Raw genomic sequence first — 16,075 nt, 5'->3', positions numbered from 1 at the left:
TAAACATACACACACTCAATGTACAGCTCATTTCTATGGCACTTAGAGGAAATGTAATGCTGGTAACATTAGGTTATTACAGTCCATGAACAAACGCTTACCCCAATTCTGTAATTTCATTAAAAATATTTATGGCTCCTCAAAAAAAAGTTGAAATCCTTAGGCACAGAAGGTAAAATAAAACAAATTCCAACACATTTCTTACTCAACTCAAAGCTTTTATTAGAAAAATAAACCAGGTTACACAAGAAATTTAATCAAAAGACAATATATTTGCATTTTCCTAACATGCAGTAAAAAGGTTGAGGAAATGCTGCAACAGCTTTTATTTTATAAATTATAATCACTGTAGACTTTACTATAAATTGGGTTTTGTCGGAATCATGTGAAATTAGCATAGAAAGAATTAATCAACTGAACTCATTTTGTGATGGTAACTGCCAATAACCCTTCCACTAGACCACCAGTTTGCATGTGGTGGGTCCAAGCCAAATGCAATGTGTTCCAGCCCACTTACTGCCTGACCTCATTTCCCACGCTTTGTGTGCCTCAGTGAATTCAGCTGATGTGGAAAGTGAGTTAGCAGAAGAAATGGCTGCATTAAGGGAATCAATGCTCTATGCATTTCACCATATTAACAATCTAACCTAATAAAGAAAAGTGGGATAACATTTACAACATACAAGCTCTATTATATGAATCTTAGTACTTCAACCATTCTTATGACAACTGCATTTTCAAAATGAAAAGACCGAGTTTTAAAAATCAAACATTAAAGTAAACTTTCAACTAACATAAACAGACCAGACTTGACTTTCCTGTTATCTTCTCTTGTAAGTTTCCAATTTTGCTGCAAATTTTAAAATACAAATATTTAGGAAAATATACACATCAAGGTTAACATTTCAGTGGTATTTTTTTAACAACAGCTCAGCAGTTACAACATCTTGGTCTTATTATCTATTTAAGTCTGGCTCCATTTACAAGTTAACCTAGTTTGAGCCTAAATGTTTCCTTAAGTTACACACAACAACCTTTAGGTTTATTTGTACTCTACAATACTGACACACCACATTTAACATCTCACAGATTATAACTGTTTCTTCTTTTGGTTAAAAAAATTAATTACATAGGCCAAACTAAGTTCACGTGAGTACGCTCAGTCATTACTCAAAATCACTAAGTACACTTCCACCAAGGAAATCTACAAAGATTCTCACAACAGCTCCAGGATAAACTGTTCAGCAAAACAAATAGTATAAAGCTATTCCTGGTCTCCCTCTCTGAAGCCTTTCCATGATTATCTTCTCTCCTCTGGCCATTTTCACTCATAAATTGATGTGTGCCTTAAAATTCAGCAAACAGGTTTGAATGCAACTTCTGATTCTATTCCATCTTGACGATCGATTAAAGGGTGAATTCAGTCTTCATGGGAGAGTGAGGATATGCTCGGAACAATTGCTTCGAGAAGGATTTTTTTTCATTTTATGCAAGAAACATACCAAAATGCACAAGAATGATAATTAAAGTGGGGTGAGAAAAGATTAACGAACACATTTTCTATCAATGAATGTCTAAGTAGATCCTGCACAAGCTGTGTGAAATAACGATGTGCAAAACATTGACACCTTGAAGGATTTGTTCTAGAATTAAAAAAATGTACAACTCCATTGTGTTAAATGTTATATTTTATAAGATTTTACAAGTTTATTGTCATCTGATTGTACATTTACATACTGTAGACAACCTGACGAAACAGCGCATCTCTGGTCCATAGTGCGCACACACACACCCTGCACACAAACAACATACATGTGTAGTGATCCAAAATAAATAGATATAAAAACAATTTATAGGTTTCTAGGATTGTCTCAGCACCTGCGGGAAGAAGCTGTTTCCCAGTTTGCCAGTCCTGCTTTTTATGCTCCTCTACCTCTTCCTTGAGGGTAATGGGTTAGAGATACGGCAGACTGGAGTTCTCAGTGATTCTCTGATCCCTGTAGATATTGTCAATGGAGGGAAGGGAGACCCCGGTGATCTCATCATCAGTCTTAAATTGTGCTCTGTACTAACCTCCGATCTGATGCTTTGCAGCTACCATACCATACTATAATGCAGCCAGCCAGGACACTCTCTATTGTACTCCTGTAGAGCGTTGTTAGGATGACGGCTGGTAACCTTGCCCTCCTCAACCTCCTTAGGAGGTGTGGGAACTGCAGTGCCTTCCTGACTAATGAGTAGGTGCTGAATCCTCCGAGTTGATAATTTAACAGAGATACGCATTTTGATGTGTGCATGTATGCACTTCCTGTATTGGCTTTGATTTTGTCTCACTTTAGTGACAATATATAAGGCAGGACTGAAGCAGGTATTTGACCCAACTGGTCCTTACTGGTTTATTTGCTCCACATGAGCTCTCTCTCATATTTCTACGTCTACATCCAACAACATAACCCTTAATTCACTTTTCTCTAACATGCCTGTCCACCCACCACTCTCCATTTCCCTGCCACTTTTAAGTTTATCTACTCAGTTTGTTTCAATCACTCCCTGTGGCTGAGTTTCACATTCTCACCATCTTTTGGATAGTATGAATTCCACTTTGGTTTTATTGATGATGGTTTACAGTTATACACATCACCAGTGAAAACATTCTCTGCATCTATGCATCAAAATCATTCATAATTGTAAAGACCTCCATAAAATACTCCTCAGCCTTCTTTCTTCAATAAAAAAAATTCCCTTTTAAAAAAAATTTAAACATATAGCACGGTAACAGGCCACTTTGGCCCACAAGTCCGTGCCACCCAATTTACACACAATTAATCTAAACCCCTCTGCTACGTTTTGAACAATGGGGGGAAACCATAGCCTCTAGGGAAAACCCATGCAGACACGGGGAGAACATACAAACTCCTTACAGACAGCGCAGGATTCAAACCCGGGTCCTGATCACTGGCACTGTAAAGGCGTTGCGCTAATTGATTCACCATCCATGCTGTCCCTGAATGTCTTCTGAAATTATCTCACTATTTCGTTTCTTTTTCCCCAGTTGATTCACTTCATAAATTAAATTATTTAAATGAGGGTTTTTTTTTGGTTGAAATTCTTCAGTTTTGATTCCACCAAAGCACTTTTCCCTTAATGACTAACTTTATTTTTCCCTTCTCAATCTTAGCACCAATAAACTGCACCTTTGGAAATCAAATATTTACAGTTAAAAGCAGGATCTTAAAAGCATTTATATACAGAGTGATCTGAGGATCATGTCCTTGTGTATGACCATGCAAGTAAACATGTTGGTTAAGAAAGGGCATGGTATGCTTGCCTTCATTAGGTAGGGCATTAAGAACAAGTGCAAGCATGTCATATTGTAATTGTATAAAACTTTGGTTAATTTGCACTTGTAATGGGTGTAATTCTGGACACCCCATTAGAGGAAGGACGTGGAAGCTTTGGAATGGATAGAGAGAGATTTACCAGGTTGGTGCCTGGATTAAAGAGTACGAGCTATGGTTGGACAAACTTGGTTGTTTTATCTCGAGTGCCTGTGGGGAAACCCAATAGAGGTTCATAAAATTATCAGGGCCATAAATAAGGTAAACACTCAGAATGTTTTCTCCATGATAAACATATCACATACGAGAGAACTTGTGTTTAAGGTAAAGGGGAGGGAAGTTTAAAGAAATAAGCAGTTTTTGGAACGAATCACGGGGGGGTCAAATTCTCACAGGATCCAGTTATTTTTATTGAATAATATTAAGGCTACAAGGCCAAAATTAAAATTAAATTCTATCAAACTGAATTTGTGTTAATTGCTTGAGCAGTTGCTAGGAAATGTATAACAACATCATGGAAGTCAGAAATAGACTTAGGTATGGAATGATGGCATGCAGAATTTTGCAGTTGTATACCATTAGAGAAGATTATGTATAATATGCGAGATAAATTGTTTTTTTGCAAAATATGGTGCCATATTTACAAAATTTTGGTTTGCATGTTTAATAGGCTCTCTGAATACCTCACTTCTTGGTAAATGCCAATAGATTTTTATAGTATAAATGTTTTATTTTCTTTTTACCATGGGTTGAGGAGGAGAGGAGGTGGGAAGGTGGGTTGGATTATAATATACCACATACAATTTTTTGAAATAATTTCTGGAATTGAATGTAATGTAACTATTACTGTGGTTTAAAATTTATAAATAAAATAATTTAAAAAAAGCAGTATGTGTGTATGTTTTTATAGTATGGTAGGTGCCTGGAATGGGTGTCTGGATCAGTGGTAAAAGAAGATATGAATGTAGCATTTGAAAGGCTTCTAGATAGACACACGAACATGCAGGGAATGGAATGATATATGTCACGTGCAAGCAGCAGAGATTAATTTAATTTGGGCATCATGATCAGCACGGATATTGTGGGCAGAAAGGCCTGTTCCTGTGCTGTAAACACTGTGTCACTTTCGTGCTGCTAATTTGGTCTCCCATCATCATTATTCTAGTGACACATTGCATCCCCTCTGCTGCCTGGCTGAGTCAATCTCTCACTTCTTCACATAGCCTATTGAGAAAGATTTTCGGAAGATTTCCTAAATTTCAATTTTTTCATTCTATTGAATTTCCATTCTTACAATAAAAACAGAACTTTAACTACTAATTCACTGTTAAGTTCAAGGATCAGAGAGCAGCTGTGCTATCATTTCCTTCACACAGCAAAAATGTGCAAAGAAACAGAAAAAAAAAGTTCAGAAAAGAGGAGATGTCTTTGATATTTAATGTTGAAAGCAGGGCCTGCAACCAGTACTGGAATTCTTCCACAGGCAATGCAATAGAGGAAGAAAACCAGCCAAAATTCTGCAGTGCTTTCTGTAGATACTGCACACCTATTCCAATAGTGGAACCAACAAACTTCTAGTTTATTCAGGCTGATAAGCTTGTCACTCCCCTATGAGTGACTCCAGGATCTTATCAACTGACCATTTCTACCCATGGATGCTGTCTGACCTGCTGAGTTCCTCCAACGATTCTCTGTTTGTTCTTAGTCTATTTATCAAATTCTTAATTTAGAAATACACCATAGCATCAGGCCCTTCCGGCCCACGCCACCTAAATACACCCATGTGACCAATTAACCTACCAACTTTGTACGTCTTTAGAATGTGGGAGGAAATCAGAGCACCCGGAGGAAACCCATGCAGACATGGGAAGAACGTACAAACTCCTTACAGACGGTGCCAGATTCGAACCCAGGTCGCTGGCACTATAGCAGTGCTGTGTTAACCACAACGTCAACTGTGCTGCCCCAATATAACAATGTGGTGCTTGACTGTTAATTGTCTCCTCAAGTGGCTGAGTAAACCACACCATAGAAAAAAACATTTAATGATGCCCCCCTCCCCCTTTCACTCTAATGACCTTCTAAACTCATAACTCTATATGCCCATTTGAAAGAGTGTTTTTAACCAACTCCCTGCTTTAAGTTTTCCAGTCAGGATCTGACTACTTTCTGCACAAAAATAACTTTATCCATCTAAATTATGTCTATGATCATTCAAAATTGTGTCTCCTCAGTTTGTCTGCAACCTTTAACACAATCAATGATACAATCCTCTGCTGTCTAGCAGAGAGGCATTGACATTCCTTGGCTCCCTTTTCATTAAATGACTACAGATTCTTGCATCTTAAATTGTCATTGTGACACCCCCAAAGTCTCCAGGATTCACCAGTGGTTCCATCAAGCCTCCTCCAGAGACATTGCTTCAGATCATGATACGAGTTTCTGCCCACACCAATGAAGATATGCTCCATCATTCTGCTACCATTTGTCCCAAGTTCAGTTTTAGAAAACCAATGCCTTCCAACAGTCAAACATAATAACTATAACAATTTATTGTTCTCTATCCTTGCAATTAAATCCTACTTCACTAGCATCAGTGCCAGCGATCATCAGCTGAACCAAACTCTGGAGGCATTCTTTTAAAGGCTGGTTGCAGATTAATATCCTTTCTGAAACAAAGACTACCAAATTCCATCTGCAAAACACTATTAAACTTCATTTTTTTTCTGCTGTAAAAATCTTTATTCATGATAATAGTCACTTTCGTATTTTCTTCCAAACCTTGTCTTGTCTAAAACTTGGCTACCAACACCAATGCTTACCCGCTCTGCTAAACAATTATAGCCGTCAGTCTCTTGTTTGTGTTTTTTATTATTTTTAATCCTTTAAATCCCTCTATAATTATACCTTTCTCCACTTCTGGAAACTCCCATCTTAAAAACCCCTGCTACAATCTTCAGACCCCAACCTCACACATCTGCACCCTCTCCATAGCCCCACTGAGGCAAATTGGTGGCCCAAGCACAGAAAATTTCTCCCTAAGACCACCAATCTACCTAGTTCCTTTTGTTACTTTACCTTACTTTAACCTTTCTATCAACTTTATTTCTAGCCCCTTCTCTGACTCAGTAAGAGTTCATGGTGTAGAACTTTGGGACCTTTTTACTATAGAGCCATACCACATAGAACAGGCCCTTCAGCCGAACTAGTTCATTCCGACCATTACACTATTCTAAGTTAATCCCTTTTGCCTGCATTTGGTCCATATACCTCCAAATCTTTCATCCATAAATATGCCCAAATGACTTCTAAATGTTGTTACTATACCTGCTTCTGGAGCTTCCTCCGGCAGCTCATTCCAGATCTGAGTGAAAAATTGGCTTGGAGGTCCCTCTTGCATCTTTCCCTCTCACCCTAAATCAGTGGTTTTCAAACATTTGCTTTCCACTCACATACCATTTTAAGTAATCCCTATGCCATAGGTGCTCTGTGATTAATAAGGGATTACTTAAGGGAAAGGGCTTTGGCAAATACTAGAGCGCATCGGATGTCCCCCAAAGTTCCTCAACATGATTATCCAACTGCACGAAAACCAACAAGGTCGGGTCAGATACAGCAATGAGCTCTCGGAACCCTTCTCCATTAACAATGGCGTGAAGCAAGGCTGTGTTCTCGCACCAACCCTCTTTTCAATCTTCTTCAGCATGATGCTGAACCAAGCCATGAAAGACCCCAACAATGAAGACGCTGTTTACATCCGGTACCGCACGGATGGCAGTCTCTTCAATCTGAGGCGCCTGCAAGCTCACACCAAGACACAAGAGAAACTTGTCCGTGAACTACTCTTTGCAGATGATGCCGCTTTAGTTGCCCATTCAGAGCCAGCTCTTCAGCGCTTGACGTCCTGCTTTGCGGAAACTGCCAAAATGTTTGGCCTGGAAGTCAGCCTGAAGAAAACTGAGGTCCTCCATCAGCCAGCTCCCCACCATGACTACCAGCCCCCCCACATCTCCATCGGGCACACAAAACTCAAAACGGTCAACCAGTTTACCTATCTCGGCTGCACCATTTCATCAGATGCAAGGATCGACAATGAGATAGACAACAGACTCGCCAAGGCAAATAGCGCCTTTGGAAGACTACACAAAAGAGTCTGGAAAAACAACCAACTGAAAAACCTCACAAAGATAAGCGTATACAGAGCCGTTGTCATACCCACACTCCTGTTCGGCTCCAAATCATGGGTCCTCTACCGGCACCACCTACGGCTCCTAGAACGCTTCCACCAGCGTTGTCTCCGCTCCATCCTCAACATCCATTGGAGCGCTCACACCCCTAACGTCGAGGTACTCGAGATGGCAGAGGTCGACAGCATCGAGTCCACGCTGCTGAAGATCCAGCTGCGCTGGATGGGTCACGTCTCCAGAATGGAGGACCATCGCCTTCCCAAGATCGTATTATATGGCGAGCTCTCCACTGGCCACTGTGACAGAGGTGCACCAAAGAAAAGGTACAAGGACTGCCTAAAGAAATCTCTTGGTGCCTGCCACATTGACCACCGCCAGTGGGCTGATAACGCCTCAAACCGTGCATCTTGGCGCCTCACAGTTTGGCGGGCAGCAGCCTCCTTTGAAGAAGACCGCAGAGCCCACCTCACTGACAAAAGGCAAAGGAGGAAAAACCCAACACCCAACCCCAACCAACCAATTTTCCCTTGCAACCGCTGCAATCATGTCTGCCTGTCCCGCATCGGACTGGTCAGCCACAAACGAGCCTGCAGCTGACGTGGACTTTTTTACCCCCTCCATAAATCTTCGTCCGCGAAGCCAAGCCAAAGAAGACTTAAGGGATCAACAAGGTCGGGTCAGATACAGCAATGAGCTCTCTGAACCCTTCTCCATTAACAATGGCGTGAAGCAAGGCTGTGTTCTCGCACCAACCCTCTTTTCAATCTTCTTCAGCATGATGCTGAACCAAGCCATGAAAGACCCCAACAATGAAGACGCTGTTTACATCCGGTACCGCACGGATGGCAGTCTCTTCAATCTGAGGCGCCTGCAAGCTCACACCAAGACACAAGAGAAACTTGTCCGTGAACTACTCTTTGCAGACGATGCCGCTTTAGTTGCCCATTCAGAGCCAGCTCTTCAGCGCTTGACATCCTGCTTTGCGGAAACTGCCAAAGTGTTTGGCCTGGAAGTCAGCCTGAAGAAAACTGAGGTCCTCCATCAGCCAGCTCCCCACCATGACTACCAGCCCCCCCACATCTCCATCGGGCACACAAAACTCAAAACGGTCAACCAGTTTACCTATCTCGGCTGCACCATTTCATCAGATGCAAGGATCGACAATGAGATAGACAACAGACTCGCCAAGGCAAATAGCGCCTTTGGAAGACTACACAAAAGAGTCTGGAAAAACAACCAACTGAAAAACCTCACAAAGATAAGCGTATACAGAGCCGTTGTCATACCCACATTCCTGTTCGGCTCCGAATCATGGGTCCTCTACCGGCATCACCTACGGCTCCTAGAACGCTTCCACCAGCGTTGTCTCCGCTCCATCCTCAACATCCATTGGAGCGCTTTCATCCCTAACGTCAAAGTACTCGAGATGGCAGAGGTCGACAGCATCGAGTCCACGCTGCTGAAGATCCAGCTGCGCTGGGTGGGTCACGTCTCCAGAATGGAGGACCATCGCCTTCCCAAGATCGTGTTATATGGCGAGCTCTCCACTGGCCACCGTGACAGAGGTGCACCAAAGAAAAGGTACAAGGACTGCCTAAAGAAATCTCTTGGTGCCTGCCACATTGACCACTGCCAGTGGGCTGATATCGCCTCAAACCGTGCATCTTGGCGCCTCAGAGTTTGGCGGGCAGCAACCTCCTTTGAAGAAGAGCGCAGAGCCCACCTCACTGACAAAAGGCAAAGGAGGAAAAACCCAACACCCAACCCCAACCAACCAATTTTCCCCTGCAGCCGCTGCAACCGTGTCTGCCTGTCCCACATCGGACTTGTCAGCCACAAACGAACCTGCAGCTGACGTGGACTTTTACCCCCTCCATAAATCTTCGTCCGCGAAGCCAAGCCAAAGAAGGAGGGGGGGAGAAAAAAGGTTGAGAACCACTGCTCTAGACACAATTGTTACTGAAATATTTGTCTTGAGAAAAATTGTCATTGGCACATTTCCTTTGGAATTCTAAATAACGAGTCAATTAAGTACGATTAAAACAATGGTTTTCAAACTTTTTCTTTCCACCCACATATAGGGATTACATGGTGGTACAATCCCTACAATCATCTTCCCTGGGAAAAAAGACTGAGCATTTACTTTATCTATGTCTCTCATCATTTTACAACCCCCATAAGACCCCCCCCCCCTCCCCCATCTTCTTTAATACAATAGAATAAAGATCTAGGCTCTTTATTACTGCTCACTATAATTCAAACCCTCCTTTCTTGGGAATATCCTAATGAATCTCCTCTGCATCTTTTCCAATTTATGGATGTCCTTCCTATTGCTAGGAGACTATTAAGTGCACATAGTACACTAACCAACATCTTTTGTACTCTATACTCTGAGCAATGAAAATCAGTATCCCAATGCTTTCTTTACACTTCTGATCTCAACCTTTTTCTTTCCACTCACATACCACTTTAACTATTTCCTATGCCATAGGTGCTTTTGGATTAGTAAGGGGTTGCTTAAGGTGGAATGTGGGTGGAAAGAAAAAGTTTGAAAACAACTGTTTCAATTGTACCTAATTGACTCGTTATGTGCACGGTTTCATAACTCCAAAGGAAATGGGCCAATGACAATTTTTCTCAAGCAAAATATTTCAGTAAAATTGGGTCTAGAACAGTGATTCTCAACCTTTTTATTTCCCCTCACATACCACCTTAAGCAATCCCTTACTAATCACAGAGGATTGATGGCATAGGGATTACTTAAAGTGGTATGTGAGGGGAAAGAAAAAGGTTGAGAACCACTGCCTTACACCTTATTCACCTAAAATGCCACTTTCAAGAAACTATGCACCTGTACTCCTAGATCTACAACATTCTCTAGGGCCATACCTTTTACTGTACATGTCCTACTCTGGATTAACTTACCAAAGTGCAATACTTTACATTTGTCAGAGTTAAATTCCATTTGCCACTCCTTGGCCCATCTATTCTTCCTCACTGTCCACAACACCATCAATTTTGGAATTATCCAGGAATTTACTAAGCAAGTTAACTGCATTGCCATCCAGTTCATTAATATAGAAGATAAACAGTAGTGGACCCAGTACCGACCACAGGCCTCCAATCGGAAAATCATTCCTCCACTCCTCGTCCCTGCCTCCATCTGCTAAGCTAGGATTGAATCTAACATGCCAGCTCACCTTGGATTCCATGTGATTCAGCCTTCCAGACACATCATTTGTAAGAGGCAATATGTCATGATAGTGCAAGATTTGGATGCATTTAAGTGCAAGAGATAATACTTTATTGTTACTCCTTCAGAAGCTTAGAATAAAAAAAGTTGTATCCTAAGAGTACTGTTGACCAACTGATCAGATTAACTAATTTTACCCAGGAAAGTAAATTCCTTTCCCAATTTCATTAACTTATTTCCTTCTATCAGATCTCCTGCTGTCATCCCCTAATCTTCTCTTGACAAAGCTGGAAACTGACTTGTTCCTAAGATTTAATCTGTTACAAAAATATTCCAGAGCATTTTCCAACAGATGTAACTAATCTCACACTAAAATAATATTTTGTGCCAGACAGGTTGAAGATTGAAATTATTTCAACCTGTGCATGAATTAAACAAGGCTGAGTGAATCAATCTTCCTGATTTGCTTTCAATTCTATTTAAAATTTATCACATAAAAATTGCCAACGTGTTACATTTAAGGAAAGGCATGGAGAGGAGAGGACTGGAGTGGTATGGACCGGGTGCTGGTCAGTGGGTCTAGGAGGGTGGGGATTTGTTACGGCATGGACTAGTAGGGCCGAACTGGCCTGTTCTGTGCTGTAAGTGGTCATATGGTTATATATATGGTTACTGAATAGCTTTTTTTTTAAAAAAAAACTTGTTACTCAGTCAGTCTTCTGGGACTCTCAAATTAATTGGTACATGTTCTTCCAATATACCTGTGCAAAGGTTTAGGGGAAACTAAAGCCAAAATAACACATCATTATCAAGTAAGGACAAAAATTAACACATGGCAACATGTTTGGTTTCAATCACCAGGTGCACTAAAACTTCAAAGGATGCAACTGTCCACTTCATCATGAACATAAAATTTAGGTGCAGGAGTAGGCCATCCGGCCCGTCAAGCCTGCACTGCCATTCAATGTGATCATGGCTGATCTGATGATGGGCTCATCACCACCTATCTGCCTTTTCCCTATATCCCTTAATTTTCCTACTATGTAATAATCTCTCCAACCTTGTCTTAAATATATTTACTGAGGTAGTTTGCTCTGCTTCAATGGGCAGTGAATTCCAGATTCACCACCCTCTGGGAAAAGCAGTTCCTCCTCATCTCCATCCTAAATCTATGACCCTAAATCTTGAGGCTATGTCCCCTAGTTTCGGTCTCCCCCACCAATGGGAACAACTTATTTACCTCTATCTTATTTTCACCTTTTATAATTTCATACTGTTCTATAAACCCCCTCTCATTCTTTTAAATTCCAGTGAGTACAGTCCCAGACGATTCAATCTCTCCTCATAAACTAAACCCTTCATCTCTGGAACCAACATGGTGCGCCTCCTTTGTACAAAGCCAGTTCATCCTTCCCCCAAGTGAGGAGACCAGAACTGAAAACAGTACTCCAGATGCAGCCTCACCAATACAGTTGCAGTTTAATCTCCCTGGTCCTAACTTCAATCCCTCAATACAGGGGGCAAAGAGGGGCTTGGGAATAAATAAGGAAAGGGACAAAAGCATATTGAATGAAATGCATCAAGGAAACAGAGATGCATTTTACATTTCCTTGATTTTTTTGGACGTTTGATCAATGCAGTGCTTACTGACCATTGAGAACAGAGAAATAAATACTTAACGTTTGCTTTTCCTTCCACTAGGAGGAGCCATAACAGTGAAGGCATTCTTGATGCCTCCCATGACAAAATGAAATACTATACCACACTTCACCTTGTAAAATGAACTTGTACCTTTTAATGTTAGGATCCAAGATATACATTGGCCACAATATTAAAGTTCACCCCATGCTGATTTTACATGGCAAGATGAAGTCCCATGTAAATTATGTTTGTCAGAGCCTAATAGGCTATTTGAACTCTGTTTAATAAGACTTCCTAATTCTTTCCAATTGTATCCTTTTCCCATCCTAATTTTCGTCTTCTATCTCAGCCAAGTCCCTATAATTTTCAAGATTCCAAGCCAGATGTATTTGAAAATCACTGGACAGTCTCTCACAAGACAGTTTCTCCATTGCAAGTACATTGGTATGCCTGGATTCTCATGCATAACATCATATGATATTAGTGATTAACAACTCACTGTCCAGTTTCAGAATTTTATACAGACTAACAACTCACCTTACAAGCTCTGTTATTGTAGAGCTTGAAATTCAACCACAATGCTTGGATGAAGTACAGAAAACTTGGGCTCCAAGACTCTTAGCAGTTAATGGGGACTTCAGAAGGCACTTTGGGCACTGATGTTCAATATCCTCTTGATGAAAGACAACTTTCTCACCGCTGCTACTTCTGCAGTTTGAGCAGAAAAAAGTCTTCGAACAAAATGGACACGTTAACTGGCAAGAATCAAGAGACTTTTCCATTCCACCAGCGCAGTTGTTCAGGTGTACCTTGCACTGATCTACAGCTCTTCTTCTCTCATGGAGCTCGCACAAGGATGTCACATCTGCAATATGTCTGCAAAAAGGTTCAGCGCTAATAGCACTGAACTCTGGTGAAACTTTGGTTTGGTCCTCATCGATTCTGGAATGTTCAGTCAAAGAGCTAAAGACTGTCCACAGAACAGCAGGATCCTTGCACTTATGATAACATTGCCAGTGCCTGAAAAGTTCAGGTTTGTTCCCACATTTCTGTTTACACAAAATACAATTAAATCCAACATTTGTAAGGAATTGAAGTTTATTAACCACAGAAACTGCACCTGAATCTGCAGCCTCCAACTGGAGCTGTTGTTTGTAATGCAAAACCATGTGCTTCTTCAATTTAAAACAAGTTTGGAATGCTTCGTCACAAACACCACACTTTACCAAACTCTTCTTCTCACCAAACTGTTTCCAGTAGTTTGCAGCGTGCTTGAAAAGTTCTTGTTCGGTTTCTGTGCTTGAGCAAATCGGAAATCCACTGATGCACCTGCTTTTCTCTTTTACTGATCCCTCTTCCTCCTTCAGCTGCAGCCCTTCATCATGAACGCACAGCAGGTGAAGCTTCATATCCACAAAGGTTGGGGTGACCACTTGGCAACGAGCGCATTTTATCTGCAGGGCACCTGGGCCAACTCCTTCAGCTCCTGGATACTCGCCTTCAGCTTGTTTTCTGAAAAGACAAAACAATCTTAATTACAGCGCAGCTCTGAGATTTAAAACAACATTGAGAAATATGCAATTTGTTCCAGCAAAATAATAGTTCTGTAACATTAAGCAGGTGGGCTGATTTAAAAAAAAAGTGTTACCCATCCAACCTTGTCATTTGGTCATTACAGCTTAATGCCACAGGAGTATCTGGCAATACCTATATCACTTTTCCTCATTTACCTTCAGAAAATAGGTCTAAATTGGTAAACAAAGTACACTTGATATTAACAATCATAAAACACCTCCTGTGAAAGGCAAACATCATCTGATGGTAATCCTTTAGTCCTTCACTTCAAAGATTACTAATGTATTGTGGGAGAAAAAGGAAATCTGAGTAAATGGGTAAAATTATTAAATGTGAATCAATGATGGCAAAGAACAGAAGTGATGACTCATGTGAACAAGATCATAAGGAAGGCCTTTGCTTTGCCTTCATTGGGTGGGGCATTGAGTACAAGAGTTGGATCCTCATGTTGGTGAGACCACTCTTGGAGTACTGGGAGCAGTTCTGGTTGCCCAGCTATGGGAAGGTAATCAATAAGATGGAAAGTATGCAGAGGAGATACAGCAGGACATTCCTGAGGACTGAAGGGGATCAGTGACAGGGACAGGATGGGTTGACTGGCTCTTTATTCTAGGGAGCAAAGAAGATTGAGCAGTAATCTTGTCGGTGTTTATAGAATGATGAGGGGCACACAGTCTTTTTCCCAGGGTAGACAATTCTTTGAGAAGAAGTGCAGTTTTAAGGTGTGAGGGGAGATATGTAAGAGGGACCTGAGGAGCAACATTTTCACTCTGAGGATATGAAAGCCCATGCCTAGAATGAGCTGCCACAGAAAGCAATAAGAACAGGTACAATTATAAAGGGTTTGAAGGGCAGAATCAATTATAAAAGGCAAGAAGCATAGTGAACAAGGTAGATGAGCTTAGAGCATGTACATATACTTGGGGTCATGATATTGTGGCAATTAGTGAGACCTGGCTACAGGAGGGGCAGGACTGGCAACTTAATATTCCAGGATACATTTGTTTTAGATGTGATAGATCAGGGGGCAAAAAAGGGGGAGGAGTTGCTCTCCTTGTTAAGGAGGACATTACTGCCGTGAGGTGGCAGGATGGTCTGGAGGGATCATCCAGTGAAGCTGTTTGGGTAGAATTGAGGGGTGAAGGAGGCATGAGGGTGCTAATAGGGGTGTATACAGACCACCAAATGGGCCAAGAAAATTAGAGGAACAAATTTGTAGGGAGATAACGTATATGTGTGAGAATCATAAGGTAGTGATCATGGGAGATTTTAACTTCCCTCACATTGATTGGGAGACCCATACAGTTAGAGGGCTGGATGGGCTAGTGTTCGTTAAATGTGTTCAAGATTGTTTTCTAAATCAATTAGTAGAAGAACCGACTCGGGACGGTGTAATACTAGATCTCCTGTTAGGGAACGAGCTAGGTCAGGTATCGGACATTAATGTTGGAGAACAAATTGGGTCCAGTGATCATAACTCTGTTAGTTTTAGGGTAGTTTTAGGGAAGAGCAAGGAGGGGCCTAAAGTTGAGGTTCTGGATTGGAGAAGAGCAAATTTCGAAGGAATAAGAAGGGATTTGGTGAGTAATGAGTGAGACAGGATATTTTCAGGTAAGGATGTAAATGAAAAATTGAGGATATTCAAAAAAGAAATTTTGAGGGTACAGAGTAGATATGTCCCAGTGAGGATCAAAGGAAAGGCTGGAAGTCATAGGGAGGCTTGGTTTTTGAGGAATATTGGAAATTTGGTTAGGGAAAAAAGGGAGGTGTACAAGAGGTATAAAGAGCAGGGAGCTGAGAATTTGAAGGAGGACTACAAGGAGTGTAGAAGGAATCTTAAGAAAGAAATTAGAAAGGCAAAAAAAAGGCACAAAGAGGCTTTGGCAGACAGAGTAAAAATAAATCCAAAGGGTTTCTATAGGTACATTAAAAGTAAAAGATTAGTGAGGGATAAAATTGGACAAAGGGTAGGCTGAGTGAGAAGTCAGAGGAAATGGGGGAAATTTTGAATGATTTCTTTGCCTCGGTATTCACTAGGGAAAAAAATATTGAACCAGTTGAAATAAAGAAAAATAGTGGGGAGGTCATGAAGCATATAAGGATAACCGAGGAGGTAGTGATGGCTGTGTTGAAAAAGATAA

The 16,075-nt window shown here is 41.1% G+C and overlaps 1 protein-coding gene across 7 annotated transcripts in view; it reads right to left on the bottom strand.

The window, feature by feature from the left end:
* Positions 1-212: 212 nt before the first annotated feature.
* The window catches only part of LOC138751754 (zinc finger protein 438-like), a 345,388-nt gene continuing 329,525 nt past the window's right edge, over positions 213-16,075 (bottom strand). For all 7 annotated transcript variants that reach the window (XM_069914467.1, XM_069914469.1, XM_069914471.1 and 4 more), the window contains 2 exons: positions 12,897-13,871; positions 213-850 (listed from right to left, as the gene is read on the bottom strand). In XM_069914467.1, coding sequence (XP_069770568.1) covers positions 12,929-13,871 — 943 coding nt within the window. In that variant the 3' untranslated portion in view covers positions 213-850; positions 12,897-12,928. The remainder of the gene's footprint in view (positions 851-12,896; positions 13,872-16,075) is intronic.

The sequence above is a fragment of the Narcine bancroftii genome, chromosome 1 (genome assembly GCF_036971445.1).
Source record: "Narcine bancroftii isolate sNarBan1 chromosome 1, sNarBan1.hap1, whole genome shotgun sequence".
In the NCBI taxonomy this organism is placed as follows: domain Eukaryota; kingdom Metazoa; phylum Chordata; class Chondrichthyes; order Torpediniformes; family Narcinidae; genus Narcine; species Narcine bancroftii.
The sequence above is the reverse complement of the archived record's forward strand: the minus strand, read 5'-3'. Positions and strand labels throughout refer to the sequence as shown.